The 20,152-nt window shown below is 40.1% G+C and overlaps 1 protein-coding gene across 7 annotated transcripts in view; it reads right to left on the bottom strand.

The window, feature by feature from the left end:
- The window catches only part of unc5da (unc-5 netrin receptor Da), a 150,426-nt gene that overhangs the window by 27,454 nt on the left and 102,820 nt on the right, over positions 1-20,152 (bottom strand). For all 7 annotated transcript variants that reach the window (XM_040157592.1, XM_040157594.1, XM_040157593.1 and 4 more), the window contains 4 exons: positions 14,950-15,093; positions 14,612-14,715; positions 2,392-2,566; positions 1,063-1,230 (listed from right to left, as the gene is read on the bottom strand). In XM_040157592.1, coding sequence (XP_040013526.1) covers positions 1,063-1,230; positions 2,392-2,566; positions 14,612-14,715; positions 14,950-15,093 — 591 coding nt within the window. The remainder of the gene's footprint in view (positions 1-1,062; positions 1,231-2,391; positions 2,567-14,611; positions 14,716-14,949; positions 15,094-20,152) is intronic.

Genomic DNA, 20,152 nt, shown 5'->3' with positions numbered 1-20,152 from the left:
TGGCCTCCAGGCAGTCGCTACTCCATGTTAATTTCAGGTATTTTAGATACAGAGAATCACAGAGACCATTTTGTTGCCCTTACTTTTTGTTACATTTACTTTATTATTGTGTCATAATGCACATGTGAGCAGAGACAAACCTTTCCACAGGGATGCATTCAAGGACATGCTGATGGTCAATATTCCTAGAGTTGGCTGCCAAACAGCATGGATTAATTTAACATTTCGGGGAATATACTTATTTGCTTTCTTGCCAAGAGTTAACTGAGAGGTTTGAGACAACTCTCTTATCTGTCCGTTAAATATGAAGCTGAAGCCAGCAGGCCGTTATCTTAGCTTAGCATAAAGACTGGAAGTAGGAGGAAAAAGATAACCTGACTCTGTCCAAAGGTTGAAAAAAAATAAATAAATAAAAAATCCACCTCTCATCTCATAAATCTCATTAATTGAGACATTATAGCTCGTTTGTTGAATATGTACAAAGTTCAAGGTTCAGAAGTAACAATTTGGGGGGGTTTGTGTGCAGCAGGAAGTCACCTCGTCGGACCAAGAAATACTTCCAGCACGTAAAGCCACTGATATGTGGTCTTTACACTTTGCGTTCAAGGCTCGAGGTTCAGCTTTACTGTCATGATACAATACAGGATCGCACAAATAAATGCAGTTGTAGCCCTCTCCGGCCCACAACAACTGATAATGTATAAACAAGTCAAATATTTTATATTAGTATAGAATAAATTAATAAAATACGCAATAAAATATAAGTAGAAGTAGGACTGAAGGAAGAAATAAAAAAGAAACTATTGTATTTACAAGGAAGATATACAGCTATGTATGCATTTAAATGTATATGTATACACATATATCTAGAGTTTCCTTGAATGCACCCCTGAAGTCGGTTTTACTAGTAACTAGAAACCCCGGTTGCTTTTCATGAAATAAGTATCAACTGGAACCTGTGAGGCTGGAGGACACTTTCAAAATCTCAAACACTGCAGCATACTTTAAAGCGTATGCATAAACACTAACAGCGTGAAGTCTGCAGTATGTCCTTGTGCTTACCTGGACACAGTGTGTTGCAGGTGCTTTTCTGCACCGACATGCCTTCACAAAAGGCTCCCCCATTGAGAGGAGCAGGATTTGTGCAAGTGCGAGAACGTTTCTGCACACCGCGACCACAGCGTACATTACAGGGGGACCAGTCTGTCCACGATGACCACCCTCCATTCACTGTATGTGCCAAAGATTGAAGGGAAAGAGATGAATAGATGGGAAAACTGGTCTACATCCTGTGGATAACAATGTATTTTCTGTGTATTAAAAAAGAACAAAAACAACAACAACAACAACAACAACAAAAAAACAGCACCAGAGTGTCTGCATCACAAAAGTTTAATCAGCGGTGACAATGAATGTCTCATCAGATTAAAGAAAAAAACCAAAAAAAACACAGAGGTGTCTTTGAAAAACGGTTGGTGATATCTTTCCCTCCATCTACTTCTTCCTCTGGTTTGTCGCCTGAAATAATGCAGGATGATTGACTAATCAGCTCATTTACTGTCATAGGAAAGGAAGAACTACTAGTATTCCACCAGTGCACATCTGTCTTGAGGCTACTGGGAATAGTGAGCCTGTCAGAGACTTCATTACCATTATGGAAATGAATGATTGATGGGCCTCGGCAACGGGGTGTCAGAAAGAATCAGATGTATTCCTACAGAAGCTAAATGCCCTTCCTTCCTGGAAAAAATAAAAATGACAGGATGAGAGGTCAGTAAAATGAGCACTAAAACACTTCAATTAACAAGACGTTCCTCTGCTGTGAAAGGAGGTAGTGCTAGTACGACGTTGTAATTTCACTTATTGTCTCAGCAGAGCTCTCTACAGGGCTATAAAAATGCTGGAAACAGTGTCTGTTGGCCTGCAGCTATCCAAAGCGTTTTACACAAGGTGTTTAGTGCTGGTAGATAAAAGCCGGGGTGTTGTGACAGCCCACGTCACTGCCTTTCCATCATTAATAATTGAGTACTTGTAAATATTGTGCCTGTGTCTCCTTGTTTTTACACATGAGGGATCACTTGCCCATTACCTGCTCATTAGACACTTGAGTGAAAAAAGGCCACACGCTGTGGTTGAGCAGTGCTTTTAATATTGATGACTTTGAGGAATTTGATTGAGGCGCCAATTTGACGGCCTTCTTTTGTAGCGAAAGCTGATATTTTAATGCAGGTAAGAAAGCAGATTGACATTGTTTCGATCGTCCAAACTCAAAACCTCAAGCATTCTTCCTTCCTGCCTTTTTGGCTGAGACAGAATCTAACCTTAGACGCAATTTTCTTCTGAAATATTTGAATTCAAAGAAAAAGTTTATTTGGAATTTGATATTCTTACCATAGACTACAATGGTGGCTGTTGCACTGCGTCTTTTGGCCACAATGTTGCTGGCAACGCAGGTATAGTTTCCAGAATCGGACAGGCGAGCCTCTGAGATGATGAGATTATGGTCGCCTCTTGTATCGATGACACCGTCAGAGTTTAGAGGCTCCTCGTTTTTCAGCCATTCCACCTGTAAAACAGCAGAGTATAGACATGAGTAACCCAACAGGCTACAAGTCTGCATGTAGACATAAACCGATTTGAAGATGACAAAGACGAAATGATGAGTTACTGAAGCTAGATGACCAGAGGCTAGTCCGGGCGCCTTGATCCTATATGCTCCCCTTTTCAAGTATGAGTCTCTCATAATAATCGTTTGTGCTAATTTGTGTGTTTGGTGAATATGTGCACTTGCATTTCAGTTTGATTTTGGTCTGATGTATCCGCAGTCCTATCAGACGAACTCAAGTACCACTTCATCCGCACCACTCAAATATGTTCTTATGAATTCATTATAAATTGATTTTTTTTTAATGCTATTGATTAAATAGCTAAATGTGGATATTGGAGTATTTTTTTTCATATAGGCTAACCAACTTAACACTGCAACCATTTATCAATAACATTTAGCCATCTGTCTGTGTCTATCTACTTTTAGCTAGGTAACTATTTCAACTGTTAAACGCTACTTTTAGCTAACTGGTGGTCATATAAAATGTTTAGCTAACCATTTCAACAATTTAATGTTACGCATTACTTTTAGCCAACTATATAAACCGTTTATCCATTACTTTTAGCCAACTAGCAGTTATATTTAAACTTTTTATCTAACTATTCCAACAATTTAACGTTATTCATTACTTATAGTTAACTATGTCAAAACTGTTATTCAGTACCTTTAACCAACTTTTTCAAATGTTTATCCATTCTTTTAAAACTATTTCCACTGTTTATTATTCAGTACTTTTATCTAACTATCCATAAATTGTTTCTCCATTACTTATAGCTACCTAACTATTTCAGCTGCTTTTCCATTGCGTTTAGCTATTTCAATTATTTACTACTTTGCTATCTTATTCGATATTATTACTGCCAAACTATTGCAATGTTTATTTTGAACTGTTTTGAACTGTTTTCATTTATCCCTCACTGATCTAACCAATTCAACCTCTCTGCCTGCTCGCTAACTAGTTTTCATGCACTCTCAGGTGCAACACGAGGAATTAATACGATCAGTTTCCAGTTTATTAGGTACTCCTAGCTAAGTGTTTTTGTTGACACTGTTTCAGAGAGGTGCTGATTCAACTTCATGATCATTCTGGAGGTTGTAAATTGTGGTGCTGTTGAGTTGCATTTCATTATACAAAGCGGTGTTTCCTACCCTCACCGATATAAATGGGGTGGACAAAATAAAAGAGACCTGTCAGTATTACTATATTTATCGAGGATTAGTGAAGGGGCACATCCTTGTTGCAAGATTAGGGGTTTGTGGGAAAAGTAAGAAATGACTGACATCCACTTGGAGGGAGTGATGCAGTAGGTAGGGCACATCCCTCTACCGTTACCAATTCAGTGGCGGTGTAGTGAGTGAAAGTAATAAGGAATTACAAAATAAAGGACGTTCTGTTGATGCTCCTCTACTCGCATGACTGGCCCTGTAAATTGCTATTAATGTGCCACGGGCTTGAGCTTTTCATTGAGAGAGACGAGCTGGGGCATAAGGGAGCGGGGTTTGATTTATGGCCGTGTATTTGAGGATTAAAAACTCCGCCCCACTGGGAGCTCCATATGTTTGTGCATGGGGTTTTACTCCAGTGTGTGTGTGCGTGCGTTTGTGGAGAGTGTCCATTTGCCAAGGGAATGTAACAGCACAACAGCCAACAAACTCAGCGATTGCTTTGCTCTTTCGATGCACCCTGGATGAAAAAATTGAGCTGGGAAATCAATACATCAAGAGTCATGTTGTCACAAGTGTTTTTTTCATCCTTTCGATTGCTCAAGAAGTCTTTCATCATGCGCCTTTAATTTAACTTTCTTCATCATTTGGCTCCACAGCTGTCAAGACAACCCCAGAAACTGCACTGGGGGCCCAGCACTGGTCATTTCATCAATCCTTTTCTTTATATTTTTGCCTGTCATTATTTCACACCTTCAGTGTCTAATCAACCCCTGTGTTGCTCTCCACGCTGTATTATATTCTTCACAGCTGCTAACAGCAATCTACTCAATTGTGGAGGCAGTCAGTTCCAACCTTCCACAGTGGAAAAATAGTGCAAATGTTTACTTTAATCACACAAAATCCAACCTTGTCTTACGGTTTTGTCATACCGATTCCTTTTTTGTTTTTATGCATTTTAAAGGATTATTTATGCAATCACATTATAATCTTGTATTTGCCTCGAGCACTGATTATCTATTCCTCTATCTAGAGGGGTAGAATCTTGTATGCAGATGTTGTTACCTTCTCTAACTGACTGCCGTCCTATCTACTGTCTGTGAAGTAGGGCATTAACCTTGACAAGTAGGACGTTTGTGCTTTATCACCCTCTTTTCAAATACTACCTCTTTCGGGAAAGGATGACAGAGGCAAGCTCTGGTTTTTTTTGGGTGTTTTTAAAAAAAAAATCAGGGTCACATTTTACATTCTCTGTGTATTGTTTGTGGTATTTGAAAAGATTCCACCTCAAAGGCATCTCTAATGTCACAAAGAGACACAGCCTTTAGATGCTGTGCTGATGATGAACTTTTTGAACTGACAGGCAGGTTATGCAGTTTTATACAAGCAACAAATACATTTAGAGGAAGATACATACTGCAGTTCCAATCTTATTACTTTTATATCATCACTCTAAATAAAACGCAGACTATTTTTTTTTAAGTTAACTGCCTCTGTTGCTATGATGTGAGAAAAAGGTCACATTAATTACTAAGTTATCTAAGAACAAATTTAAGTGTTGTACACTAAGTTTTATAACTACAAAAACTGTAAATTAATTCAAACACAAATTGTTATGTCTACTACATTAAGTTATAGGATATCAAATTACTTGGAAATACACTTCAAGTTGTTTAAGAAAAAAAACCCCCCACAAACTACTTTCCTACAGGTGGCTCTAAGCAAGTGTGATGGAGTAATATAATGTAGGGAATTCACTGAATTGAAAATTAACCCCCAACCCTTTGTTCTCTCCCCAACACGTATTCAGTTGGGATGCACATTTATAGAGTAGAGCCAAAATTGAACTTGACAGGTACCAAGATGTAACCATTATGTTGTTTAAATTAAATATATTTCAACATTTATTGGATAATATGTCAGGAAATGCAGAATAAAACTACATGCATTGCCCAAAGCAAAAACTCTGATGGGCTACACTGTATTACAAAAAAGATTTTTTCAATGACAAATCTAATTTCTATCACAATGTAGCATGAAAAAATAATGAGTTGGATAAATGTCCAACTACTATCTATTCCTCAGCAATTTTATGTTAGTCATTAAAGCAATGCAGAGAGGTGTTTTTCTTCATTTACAATAAGGATTTAATTTACAATGTACCACAACGACAGTGCTAAATCACTGCTGCACATTAAATTTGTGTTACTCATAGACCTGTATGTGTGCTAGGTAACTCCAGTGGATACACTAACAGGGATACCTTTCAATACAATGTGGTACAATACAATTAGTGCACTGCCTTATTACCCTTGACTTGAATCAATAGCTATCTGACAAGGCCCAGAGAAGACTGAACATTTAAATCGTCATTACAGTAGTTTTACTGAAGAGGAACTGAATGGCATTATATTATATTGTTGGCGGAAGGTTTCCCACCAGGTAATAAATTATACATTCCAGTAAAAGAAAAAAAGAAAAGAAAAAAAAAAAAAATCTATCAAAAGATATCTGTGAAATTAGATTTAATGTCTGAAATCGGGGTCACAGAAATTATACCGCTCGTATCTTTTTTACAAGGAGAGTGAGTGATCGTAACTTTTTATTACTGTAACACGGACCACAGGAAAGAAGGGATGAAAGGGGAGGAGAGTTGCTGGACATGGACTTTCGGCGGGATTTATTCCTTGCCGGTGAGGAAGCACTTGTGACTCCAGAGGTTGCAGACCTGACCATTCAACCAGCTTTGAGCACAGCATTTTTACGAGCATCTGTGGTAATTCGTTACACTTGTCGAGAGGAACTGACTTAACTGGTTTAAGGGTTTTTTTTTTCCCCCGTGCATTTTCCATGGAGGTACATTATAGATGGTAGGTTTATATGTATAGATAGGTGGGTATGTAGCTGGATGAGGTACCCAGTCTGCTACTACCTCCTGTAATGTGGATTCTGTGACAGGCCTGCCTCCTCTGTTGCTCTTTTAATATCTCACTGTAAACCTTGGCTCAAGCCCTGGTTCTATATTGAAAATTCAAATTGGCGGCATCAGACACAGTATATGCCGAAATCTAACTAGGTGGCCAGCGACTGGCTAATATTTAAAACTTCTTAATCATCTGTGTTGACAACAAAATACTCCTATACTTGTGGCTTGAAATATATTAAGAAATGGTCATGAAATGGCCACCATTCATTTACTCATTCAATCTACCCAAGAAATCAGTGCAATTTTTCGTTGTTCTTGTGTATTTTTTTCAAGGGATTCTTACTCAGCCTTCAGACTTATTGTTTGCAGATATCAAAAAACCATCTAACTTTCATCCCTTTTTCTTGGATGTGAAGCACTTCATGGATCCAGACGGCAGGCGTGCATCGACCCAGTTTTTTTTTTTTTTTTTTGGATACCGGTACTCTCTTTTTCCCAAAATTTAAAATCTATGTTTGTCACTGCCTGGAACTCACTGGGGTTATTTTCAAGGTCATCTGAGGCCAGGAATTACTGTGGTGCAAAAAACGGAGTGGGTGGCTCTCCGTGACTGAATGAATGTAACTGATAACAGAGAGACTGATTTTTTTTTATGGACACTGACACTGGCAAAGAAACTGCTTTATTTAATTTATTGTGCATCAGTCATGTCATGTTACCCAATCTGCATAATAAGGTCAGTAGTGGCACTCATCTCTGTTAGTAAGTACCTCTCTCGCATACAAAGTTAGATGATTTTAAAACTATTAACTGTGTGCCACTTTTCAACCACTGAGGCAACCCACTTCCCATGACATGTCACTGTGCCATTCCATTTTTCAAAAGAAGAGTCAAGGATGCGGACAAGATTTTTTGGCAGGCTCATCCCTTCCTGTCCGAGTGTGTTTATATACAGATTACAGCACACGCTACACGCTACCGGCATCATTAGGGGCAGCTGACAGTTCACACCAATTTCTGAAAAAAACTCAACACTTATGAATACTAAGAATTGTGAAGAGTAATACTGATCTAATATAAAATGACTTTTAAGTGACAGTCATAGTAAGTTCTTTAAAAAAAAAACAAAACTAAATAGTAAAGGTCCATTTGAATTTAAAAGTAACATAAATCACATGAACCCTTACCAACTTAATGACTTCACTGTATTATAAATTAAATGTAAAAATTATGAAATAAAGCACTAACAAAAATGAAAATATGAACTTTCATAACAACAAGAAAGATTTCCTAATCCGCGTGATGAAAAATGAATTAGGCCATTTTTCGGATTTACGTAAATGGACCCCTAACTGCAGTATTTACAAAAGCAGACTGACTGAGGACAGCTGTGCCCTGGACTTGGGGGATTCTTGTGTCAACAAGGTCCTTTCAGTGGCACAAACATGCATTATTTAGGAGCATTTTGTGTCTGCCAGAGCCTTGCAGCCACACTTAAAAAGACAGCAATTTTCGAATCAATCCTTTTAAGTTGGTATTGATAACAAGTGGGCTGTTTTTGAATGTTGAAGTATCAGTTACTGTGGTATCGATCTGCCATTCACTCAGGATTATTCGCTCGCCTTCTTTGCAGTATTGTTGAATTGTTTAGGATTCTACGTGCCTAAGAAAATGCTCCCAGTACCGGCTCTCTGGCTATTTGTTCTGTCTTTGTTTGGTATGTGCCTAGATTTGTATTATTTATCTAATCAGCTTGTGTGCATTATTATGTTATTTCACCGAGTTATTAACACCACAGACGTTTTTAAGAGTGGGCGTGGTAAGAAAATGAATCGCCACATGTGTGCCTGCTCCTCCAAACATAATGTGTGTGTTTGTATTCATTCATAGAAGGATCAGGGGCCTCTGCTGCCGCCACCCAAATAGAAGTTTATGGAAAAATGATTATTTTTGAATTAGAATTGATGACTGGGAAACTAACGTGAACATTTGCGTAAAGAAGTGGGAAATGTAACTTTAACTTCATTAAACAATCGTCTTATTCAGTGTAACTGACCACATAATTGTCCCTCTAGTAGGAGTTCATTTTTCAGGGCCCTAATCTCACGGAGTTCTTACACTAAAGTAAATTAAAATAACCGTCTATGTCCCGTGGTCGGTTTTTCTGTCTCATCTTTTTGCTTTGATTAACCTCTCTCACGCGGCACCTTCTTTACTCTTTTCCAGCGTTGGAAGCAGGAAGCGTTTAAACCCAGAGTGTGATTTGCATTCTGTATTGTACCTAGAGTCTCCCCTTTGGGCGGAAAGCGATAGAGAGATGCACATGCTGATGAGAAGGCAGGGACAGGACAGACTCAAATGAGCCTGATAAGCCAGTGCCTGGGGAGGACAGGAAATGGATTTGCTTAATTGGTAAATTTGTTCCAGTTAGATAGCGGCAACCAGTAGTGAACTACACCACACTCAACCCAGCCGATCAGGCCTTGCGGGCAGTCCGCTGGTGGTGGCGTTATGTGCCGTCAAGGTCACAGCGTTGACCATTAATCAGCAGCTAAGTTAAACTGAAAACTGCACCCCGCACTGTGGCCCTCTGAAAGTTTTAGCTCGTAACTTGTCTTGTTTAGTAACATTCATTTCCAGCCAGAGGAGAGAGAGAGAGAGAAAATAAAATGAAGCCCTGATCTACTGAAAGCAGCATCAAATGGTCAGCAGGGGAGCCATGTACCATGCAGCCGAGTTTCATTTTTCTGATAGCTTCAAGCTGTTTGAAGATGTTGAGATGAGAGAGCCAAAAGGCCTGGAGGAGTGTGTTTATTTGTGGAAAGTCATCTTAAACTTAACACACACACAAAAAGTACGCCCTTCTCAAGTCATTCCAATTCCCCCCTGCATCAGGCCTAAACACTCAATTATTCTGAAAGCAAATTTAATGACCTATACATTTACAATCATTTAAATAGGAAGTGAAAGCGACATGAAGACGATTACAAAGAATTGCAGTAGATTTTATTCCATCTGATTCAATTACGGTTGAGTTTCATTAACAAGCCTCCTCCTTTCACTCCCCTCATGCCTGTACCCTCTCCACATTCCCTCAGCCATGTATGGCCTTTTCTCAATGCAACAATGACTTTCATGAAATCACATTAAACAAATGAGCCCTCCAAATCTGACAGCAGCACATTCTAGGGGCGGCGGTGGCTAAACCCTTGTCGTGTCCTTGGTTTATCTCCGTACCGTCTCTGGAAATGTTATGTTTATCACTGAATAATTACATTTTAAGCACTTCAAATGACTTTGGATGAGAGGCTTGATGATTAATTACACTTGGTAAAGAATACTTGGGCGGTTAATGTGGAGCTAATGATTGTAAAACAGTTTTTTTTTTTCTTTTTCCTCCAAGTTGTAGGAGACCTTTTATTCTCTCCACCAATAAACTTTTCGCCTCACGAGGCCGGGCACAGTTTTCACTTCACTCGTTAAGAGCTGGCAGCACTCAGTAGGTATTTGCTTGGATGACATTTTAAGAAGACTGGATGATAGATGGCTCAGGCTTTAACTCCAACCCTTCGTACAGCTGGATGAAGCAAACACTGCCTGGGTTGCGGCAAATACCCACTAAATCAAGTATTTTAATAAATCTAAGTCGGAAACTTCACCGTGTGGTTCCAGAGTAATGCTTTTCACGTGATAATTACACCTATGTTGTTTGTCAATACAGTCTGGGAGCGTGAAAATCTTCCCTCTGCCATTTTTGTCTAAGATTTTTATGAACAACAATGGGAAGTTCCAAACTTCTAATCTGGCTTTCGCTCTGTACTGCTCGCTGCTGAATCAGCCTTGCGCTCTATTGTAATTCTCCTTGATCTCAGATCAGTCTTTGACACAGTGGATCACGCTGTCTTAATCAGCTGTCTGAAAAACTATGTTGGCATCGGTGACGTGCCTCGGGATTGGTTCATCTCTTATCTGTCCAACACGTTGTCTGTTATTGCCAGAGATGTCCCGTATCATGTATGTCTTCGCCTTGCAGAGAATAAATAGCTGGATGACTCCGAACTGGAGGTCACTGTATTAACCTTCTGGTCAAAGCACATGCATTATTAAAAGTTTCTCATATAGTCTGGGAGCCGTATCTAATAGTGTTGCAAGTGTTCACTCAGAGCCGTCTTTCGATGCTGTCAGTCAGATGACTGAAGTTGTTCACTGATCTCAGCAGACGAAAACATCTAAAAACGACAACGTACGCAATAAACACGATCTAAGAAAAGTGACCCCATCACACAAACCCTTGCTGCTCTTTACTCGTTACATGTCAGTTTTAGAATTGATGTAAAGATTTTATGGCTTGTTTTAAAAGCCTTGCAGGGTCGGGCTCATGCTCATACTGTATCTGTGATCTGCCAAGTCCCTATGATCCTTTTTGCTGCTTGAGATCCTCTGGAGATGGGGAGGTTTTTTGTTTTGTTTTGTTTTTTTCTCCAGACAGCTATGTCTCTTCGTTTCTGATAGCTCTCTAATTGTTTGTCCTAGAGCTACTTTTAATTATGAATTCATAATTACGGCCATGATCATGCTTTTGTTTTTGATTTCCAGCATGTCCAACACTTTTTAACAAAAAACATTCATGTGAGGAAAGCACATGTATGTTGTTCTCCCCTAATCAGAGCCAATAATGTAATAACACCAGCTTCATAATTTGTATTTTAATCTGCTCTCTCTGTTTATAATAGGAGGAGACCACTGAGAAGATTTGGCCATCTCAGCTCTTGTCACCACTAAAACTGAAGCAGGCTTAAGCTGTTTTATTATGATACTTTCTCTGTGGTCTAGATTACGGTGTGCATAGATTTTTGCCTCTATCGCTGCTGGGACAGATAATATGGCATTCTCTGATTTTCATTAACATCCTACACGGCAGCCCAGTGAACTCCCGGGTGGCTTAGTTACAGCGAGATGCGGATAAAGTTCTTTCCTCTCTCGCTGTTACTGTTGCCGCGGAGAACATGAACAGAGCAGCGACATAAGGGGATTTCAAGCTGTAAAGTCGGCTGCTAAGCATTTGTGTCTTAAAACAGCAAGCAGGGTTAGAACTCATTTCATTTGCATGTTGTCAATCATTTGTTGTCATCTCCAAAAATGAACCGTTAGCATTTCTTCAACATCATAAGCATTCATTTCCATCAGGATCTGTTGCAAATCACAGGAGTATGAAAGATTCAAATATATGTCAAGACCAAAATAAATATGCCTCAGAGTACAAATAGAGTTCAACAGATCACACTGCATCGTGACCTCAATTCCTTGAAACTCAAACTGTAGCTGAGCCTCGGCTTCTCACTGAGCCAAATTTCACAGTGCTGGTGACAAAAAAAGGCTTTAACCTCTCAGCAATTCCTAAAGTCATGAAAAGAGAAAAGTACAGACGCATCTCTAACTCTGGATGTGTGTATTTTTTCCCCCCAGTGCAAGTCTTACTAGAGGGAGCTGGATTTGTCTCTGCATTATTTACAATTACCATTCTCTTTGTTAGCCAGAGTCACATTAATGAATGCATGAGGAGTTGCCTATTTGATGACCACAATGCATGGGGGAGACTCGTGGTACACCGATGCTCCATTTGCGTGAGTTGAATCATTCATTACACCACACACGCACACACACACACACACACACACACACACACACACACACACACACACACACACACACACACACACAAACAAAATGCACAAACACAGTTTTACATACGCTATGTGTGCTATGGAAGGAATCCATGGTCATCTTTGAGGAGTCTTAAAGCACCAAACTATTTTTTTTCTTTTTTTATGGGATCAAGTGTTTTATTAATACAACAATTCAGAACCAACAATACAGTCAGTTGAAGAAATGTTTGGCTTAATATAAATTTCAACTAGACTCACACAAGTGCTGACTTTCAGCTTGAATTTAAGATGATGAATTGCAGCCCTTTTAATGCAGTCCTCCAATTTTAAGGGAGCAAGAGTCATTAACATGAGTAATCATTCTGTACTGTGTGTAATATCTGTTAAAAAAAAAAAAATTCCTTGAAATCAAAAACTGAAGCTGAAGCTTACAAACTGGAGTGTCTTTCCCAGTGGTGCTCTGCCAGGGATCTGTACAGCAGACGTCTTTGTGCTTGTTCACTGCTCGCATGCATCGGGGGCTTTTTGGCTTCATTCTGGTATTTAGCAAGTGAAACACATGCACATGCTCGGTGAGCTGAGGTCAGATGACAAACCTGGCAGGTAAAGAACATTCCACTGTTTGGCCCTAAAATCCCCTTTTCTTGCCTTGGCTGGATACTGAGAAAACACTGTCACTCGTCTAAAGTGTGTTTGTTTATTGGTCTAATATGTAACTGCGGTTTGTTGGTTGAACACAACAATACTATCAGGAAAAGCCCAGATGTTTGCATCTCAACCTTGTGACGTAGCATCGAATTTTCACTCGCGTGGAAACGTAAGATTCCACAGGACAGCAAAACTCTTTCAAACAGGGTAAGAAACAAAAAGTCTTATTTTAAGTATAAATGTGTCTATTCAATGTGTGAGTTTATGATTAATGGCAGGAAAAACAGACTACGTAGACTGTTTCCCACATTTAGGATCGAGATAGCTAGCTAGATAACGTTTTAGAATGCATTTTTCTGAACTAATTTCACAGTACATTCAACTAGAGTGAGTCAGAAGACGTTTATCGTATAAAAGTCAAAAACAACAGCTAAACAAGCACCAACTTGGCAGCTTTAAATTAGTGCAGTGCATTTTTGGAGGGGGTGGGGTGGATAAAGTGTTAGACACACCTGTCTGGAGATAACCGCAAAGCCAAGCTCCGAATGGGAACTGGTTCTAAGTTACTGAAAATACAGAATGTTATAAAGGCTTAAAATATGGATGTGAAGGCTGTCGAATAATCCTAAAGCTCAACGTTAGATCTTTTAACCTCAGTCACTGTTTCATATCAAATCCGATGTGCTGGACAAGAGCCAGAGTGATGAAAAATGGGTCAGTCTCCCGGTCCTTCCGACTGCTTTGAATGTAATTAAAAAGTCTGACTTTTGCAAAATCAATGTGCGTTTCTTCAGTGATCACATTTTAAAAAACATATAATGTACATGTCTGTTTTACTGTTGTGTTTACATCACTGATGTGAACAAAGCTTTAACCATTAGCTTCATAAGACATCAATAACGTATAAGTCAGCGTATGTAAGGACCTGCCAATCAATTTAGGAGAAACAGCAGGGTTCCAGTCCTGTGCTTTGAAATTTGCTGATAGGCCTGTCATTTTGTTTACGCATAGATCACTGTGCCTTTAAGTAAATGCAAAGCCTCTGATGCTCGGGCACACAGGCTCTGATATTGACATATCTGCCTACTGTGCCTCCACACGAAGGCACACAACCTCACAACACGCACCACTCAACAGGACTGTCCGTGAGAGCCTCATTTTACATTCATAGTAAAACTTAAAATGGCAATGACAGGCACTCTCCTTCAGACAGACACACACACGGAGGAGAGAGGGAATGACAGTGAGAATGAAATTAATAAATGTGCTGCCTTTTACCCAAGAACACAGCAAACAGAGAACATAGCAACGCACATGGATAGTTATTATTGCCAGTATACGAGTGATCACTCTGACTGGAACGGAAGGAGCCTGAGAAACAAGATGAACGGCGTCTTCAGCTCATCAACCGCGGCTCTGGCTTATACTAGACTGAAGAGAAAAGTGGCATATGTGCCATTGTCTTGCTGTGGCTGGAGAATTGCAAAACACTGTATCATGAAAACAGAGTTATTTTGTCAGTAAACCAGACAGATGTCCACTCCTCCCCAGGCAACACAGGAGAAAATGTTACTAGTTTGAAATGTAAGGAGCCCTCACCTCAGCCACAGGCACTCCCTCTGGGGGACGACAGTGCAACACAATCATGCCATTCAGAGGCACCTCAGTGCCTTGGGGGTCCTGCTCAAAGTTCTTCCTCAGGTCTAGGGAAGAGAATAAACAGCCTGCATTAAAGCACAACTACAACAGCATGGAGGAGCAAAACATGCACATTAAAAGTCAGATTTCTTTCACGCGCGGCCTTCTCTCCAAGCGCAAACATACATGGACATACGGAACGATGCCTTCTACAAAATCACACCACCAGTCTGAAGAAACATAACCTTTTCAGAGACAATAGAGTCAGTCCGGTATAGAAGCGACACGGAGTTGCTTACAGGCGATGCGGACAGTTGCCTTGCGGCTCTTGGAGGTTCCCAGGTGACTCCACGCGACACACAGACACCAGTAATCCTCTGGGCCGTGAAAGTCCTCCACCTGCTGACGCGACACGTTGATCATCACCTCGCGGATCTTCAGCCCTGCAGACAAGATGGTCGACTGCTTAGATTAGCTTTCATTAAGTCAGAGATAATAAATCAAAGAGATGAAGATTTGTAGGGAGAGGAGGATGAGGGAAATATGAATCAGGTTATCAGCGGTAAACAGATCCACCGTTTGCCAGGAGGAGATGGAGGAGAGACTGCTCGACCCACCAAAACACTTCAGGGATTTTGTTTGGACAACAACTTAAACTGTATCCTTCGGTAAGCGGTTCACAGACATAGAGCTGGCCACTTCATTCTCAATATTAATATCTATGTCATTACTGGTCTTTTGACAAACCCCTCATTAAAACTTGCATTTGGCAAACAGATGGCCAGCAATGCAAAATGCTGGTTGTACTAGAAAGAAATCATTAGTGAGCCCTTTTACCCGCTTTCAGAACCTAACCATCATCCATTTTTAGAGAAATGACACTAAATGCTTTCCAGTGGGGATCTGAGAGGAGGAACACATCAACTCTTATATTTTTAAGGGAGAGCATGAGCACAATCCTTTTTTTGTAGGCATTTAAAAGGGGTATAATTTAAGGTAGAAAAACAGTGCAATGAATCGCTGCGTGTCAACAGCGACACTTCCTGTGACAGTCAAATCATCTATATCTGCAGCAGAACTTTGAGTTAATGTCAGGGAGGTCATTTGTTAATATCTGTATATTGTCTGTGATGCAGCCCGTAATGAGCAAGGCGTGAGAGGAGCATTTTCTGAGACAACTGATGTGAATTTAAAAGCCTGATATTTCAGTTATGACAGACTATGCACAGAAGATGACAGCCTCAAACCATGAATGTATAATAGGGTGACTTTATTAGGTCTGAACGAAATTGCGGCTTTCATCCATAGTATGTGATGCCTGTATCGATTTTTCTTTTTTTTTTTGGGGGGGGGTTTACAGCGCATGCCACACACGCCTTTGTTACTTGTCACGCCCCTTCTCTCTCCCCCATGTTTCCTGTCTGCCTCACCCCTGCATGAAATGCGAAACAAAAATTATTAAAACTAGAATGTTACTCAGTAGAGCGCATAGCTCTGCCAATGCCAAACCATCCTACACACATCTGTGATAACAGAAAATAAAAAGGGAGAGGATGTAATCTGATAACATAGATGATTTATTTGTCATAAAACATAGTAAGTAAAACTTACTATGTTACTTTGTAATGCGGATTCAGCATTTTCTTCCATCAAAACTGGATTATTATCCGGATCCGCACCAAGTTTTAAAAACTCATACTTTGCAACACCAAGATCCATACATTCTCTCCTGAGAAATTGACGAGAATGTCAAAAAAATCTCGCCATGTCAAGGAAAGTAAATAATTCCTGGATCTGCCCCTTCAACCGGATCGGCACCAGAATTAAAATTTGGTGCAAATCGGCTCAGCGCTTTCTGCGTTATCCTGCCACCACATAACCAAACCCACAAACAGAGACGGATGAAGACATAACCTTCTTCGGGGAGGGGGAAAAAAAAAAGGTCTACAGATTCTAGGGCTGAATTGGTTCTGTATGTGTAGTCGTGATGCAGTTGTGTTTGTAGTGTGCTACGGTCACGCTGCAGTGTAGGCAGAACAGCTGAAACAGGCAGAGTGTCACGTGTGTCGGAGTGGCAGCGTTATTCAAGTTGTCTGCTTGAGCAAGCTAACAGGCTTTACTCCATTCATTGCTCACTACATTGCTTTTTTTTTTTTTTTTTTTATCAGAACAGTTTTTTAGCGTCAAATTCACAGAATTTGTCCTCAATTCTAATGAACAAAGATGGCAGAAACACTGAACTCTGACTGTATACTGTGGTTAATGTGGGTAACACCGAGTGCGGTTAAGTACAACAGAAAACACTCCTTGAGCTGCTGCTCTATTTTAAATACAACAGACGAGCAAGGGTTGTGTGTCTATTTACAGTACAGACAAACAAAAACATGTTGTCTTCATAAACAGTTTAGACAACAAGAGGCCTTTCCCCACCATATTTAGCCTTTACGCATTTTTGATGAGCAACTGCAGTCAGTGCGAACCTCAGTGGCAAACACATGCGAGTGCTTCACAGAAAAAGCCACTGCATGTGTTGGCATTGAGAAGCTTTCAATGTGAAACAGCAGCAGTTGGAAATGTTAGGTTTGCACCGGCAATCATCATTTCATACAGCTCTGAAACGGCTGTAGGAGAGAGAGCGGCAAACGGTGAGGCTGATGTCAGTGGATAAAATCACAAACAGCAATGTTACATTGCATGCTGCATCGTTTCCCTAATGCCAAGGCAATTTGAACGCCGTGTAGGCATGGTGTACCCCGCCATTAAAAATAAAACTATTATATGGAGAGCTAATTAAAGAATGGAAACACATCGAATGACTATGGCTAAAAAAATCTTGAGGATTTTAACTTTAAAGAACAAGAAACCTTTAAAAGGAAAGAATAAGAAGTAGTTTAAAATCCATTTCTAGAACCTTGTGAACATTTTGTATGATTTCCTAAAGGCAGTGAGTCAACAGAGGTTCACCTTTATACAGTGTTTTAGAAGAGCTAACATTTCGTGCATAACAACACATCTCACAGCAGCTGTTCAAAAATCTCTGTGAAGCTCAGCCTCTTGTGGCTTATTGCTTAATTACGCAGCCCTTGCTCTTGTAGAGGAGCTGTCTCTCCACAGGCTTTTGCCATCATGCTGTACATTGCAGACAGCAGCTTAGACATGGGTCAGGATTAAATGAAAAACTATTAATGTGAAATGAAAGGTTATCAAAGGAGGCCTAATGAAGTAATGTAAAACAGACGTGTTGTCTGAAGACACTGTAATCCTCTGCAGTGACTGACTGATGTTAGCTTTCAATAAACTTGTCAAAAGTGTTCAAAACTATACCTACAAAACAGAAGTGTTCCCTTAAAACACTGTAATCCTCTGCAATGACTGACTTACATTATGCACAACGCACACATACACACACCCATCTACTTCTCCTTTCCACCAATACCAACTAGAGACTAAAACAAAATGGCTGATTAAGTGAGAGCGAGGCAGATCTAGCTGCAGGAAAACGAAAACACAAGATTGCACTGTAGTGAGGGGGCAAATTTGTCACCACGTCATGAGAAACAGGTCGTGTCACTGCGTCACTGAAGTTCACCTCTTCGGGCTCAGTGTAGTAGGGATGTAAATGAACATGAAGACATTATTCGGACATGAACAGATAATGCACTCTTAACAGACACAAACAGCATCTGAAGTTTCCTGGAAAAATTCGTCCCCCCCTTGCTCCCACCCCTGACCTGTCATCCGATTGACACAATGGGCCACGAATGTTACGCCATTCTCTTCTCAGTCATTACCCTGTCAAATTAAAATGCACAGGCATCATACAAACACTGCTACAGTCAGCATAATTCACGCTTTCGAGGGGAGTCAGATAAGCATCCATAAATCTGTTTAGAAGTCATGTAAAAACGGCGCTCCTTGTAACATCATCACGTTTAGACTTTTCCCTCAGCATCGGAATCTATTCAGGTGATCGTTGGCTAAACAGTAAGAACAGGAATTGTTACAGTATTAGCTAATGCAGCAGGACTTTCCGTATTGCAAATCTGCAAAAAATGCAAGCAAATACGCAGCAAGCCTAGAAACATAGAGGTGTAAGATTATTTTAAGTTCAATATTCAAGTGGTGATTTAAAAAAAAAAAAAAAAAGTCCTTCACACCTTAAAGTCTAAGTGACAGGTGTATAGAACAACCATTACTTGTGCTCACTTTATTAACCATGTTTTAGGTCCTTAGAACCTTCACCAGGCAAAATTCATCAAGTTCCGACATCCAGCAAGGTGCGTCCTCTAAAACTTTTCATCGCTTTTCACCAGATTTGTTGGACAGTGAAAGACGAACCATGTCTGGTGTTTTTTTAACCCATGATCTGAGACTGAAGGCCTGGTTTGAAATGGCAGTAGATGGAGAATTATTATTATGCCCCACCCACTTCCAGCATTAATCAATACACAAATATTTTGGAGTCATAAACAGCATCAGAGTCGCAGGTTGTCATCTGTCATTTTTGATTTGTTGCTAGGCATGAGGAGCCTGTCAGAGGGCAGACGCCAGGAGCACAGAGTACAGGAAGACGAGAGGACAGTGGTGAGCTGCTTTTTGTTTTTTCTTCATTTGTCGTCTTTCTCTCTGCATCTGTTCGTTAACCTTACAGACATGAAACCGACGCCAGGCTCAGTGCATGGCCGATGACGCGAGGCAAAAAATATAGATAGTGGCTCGGTGTAACACCCCCACAATGCAGCAAGTCTGGTGCTTCACCGATGGATGAAATTTTCTTACCTTCAGCCCAATAACATTATTTCTAGAGGAACCTACCACCCCATTTCAGCTTGAACCCCCTCCCTTCACAAATGAAAATTAAAAGCAATAATACCCAAACTTTCCATGCCCCAGCAGATACCCCACAACCACTAACACTCCCTCCACCTTCACAGCTCTGCTAGACTGTTGCTCCAGCGTCCCTTTAATGTTCCCCTAACTTTCTACATGGACAAATTTCGGCTGTAATCACCTATTTATATGCCTTGATACATCTGGCGGTCATTCAGAAGTCATAGAACCGTAGATACATATGTCACTCTCTTTTTAATTTCTGATCTAGGTATTTAATGCGCCTTTTGCTCCCAGTGTGAATGGACATGACATTGCCAATTATTCTTTAATTGTACAGTGACTGAGTTTGTGTTCAGAGAGATTCGGTCGTAATATTGTCAATTTTTGAATTTAAATTTTTTTTTGGCAACTGTTAAAAATAACTACACTCACACCTTCATATTTGTCATATCTGTCTTTGTAACCTTGAGACCTCAGTAAACTTATTTTGACAGGCAATTTCAGTACTGACTGTAGAGACTGTCCTGTAAAAAACAAGCCAATACATCTTATTACCACCCATAGTTACAGTTTAAATGTTAGGCGACCCCTAGTAGCCATAGTAATTATGACGGGAGCAAAGGAGGAAGTTAGGCAACGTAGTATAACGAGCGACAAAGTCCGCGTTAG

This window comes from Xiphias gladius, chromosome 20, assembly GCF_016859285.1.
Source record: "Xiphias gladius isolate SHS-SW01 ecotype Sanya breed wild chromosome 20, ASM1685928v1, whole genome shotgun sequence".
NCBI classification, from domain to species: Eukaryota; Metazoa; Chordata; class Actinopteri; order Istiophoriformes; family Xiphiidae; genus Xiphias; species Xiphias gladius.
This window is presented reverse-complemented; position numbering and strand designations above follow the sequence as displayed.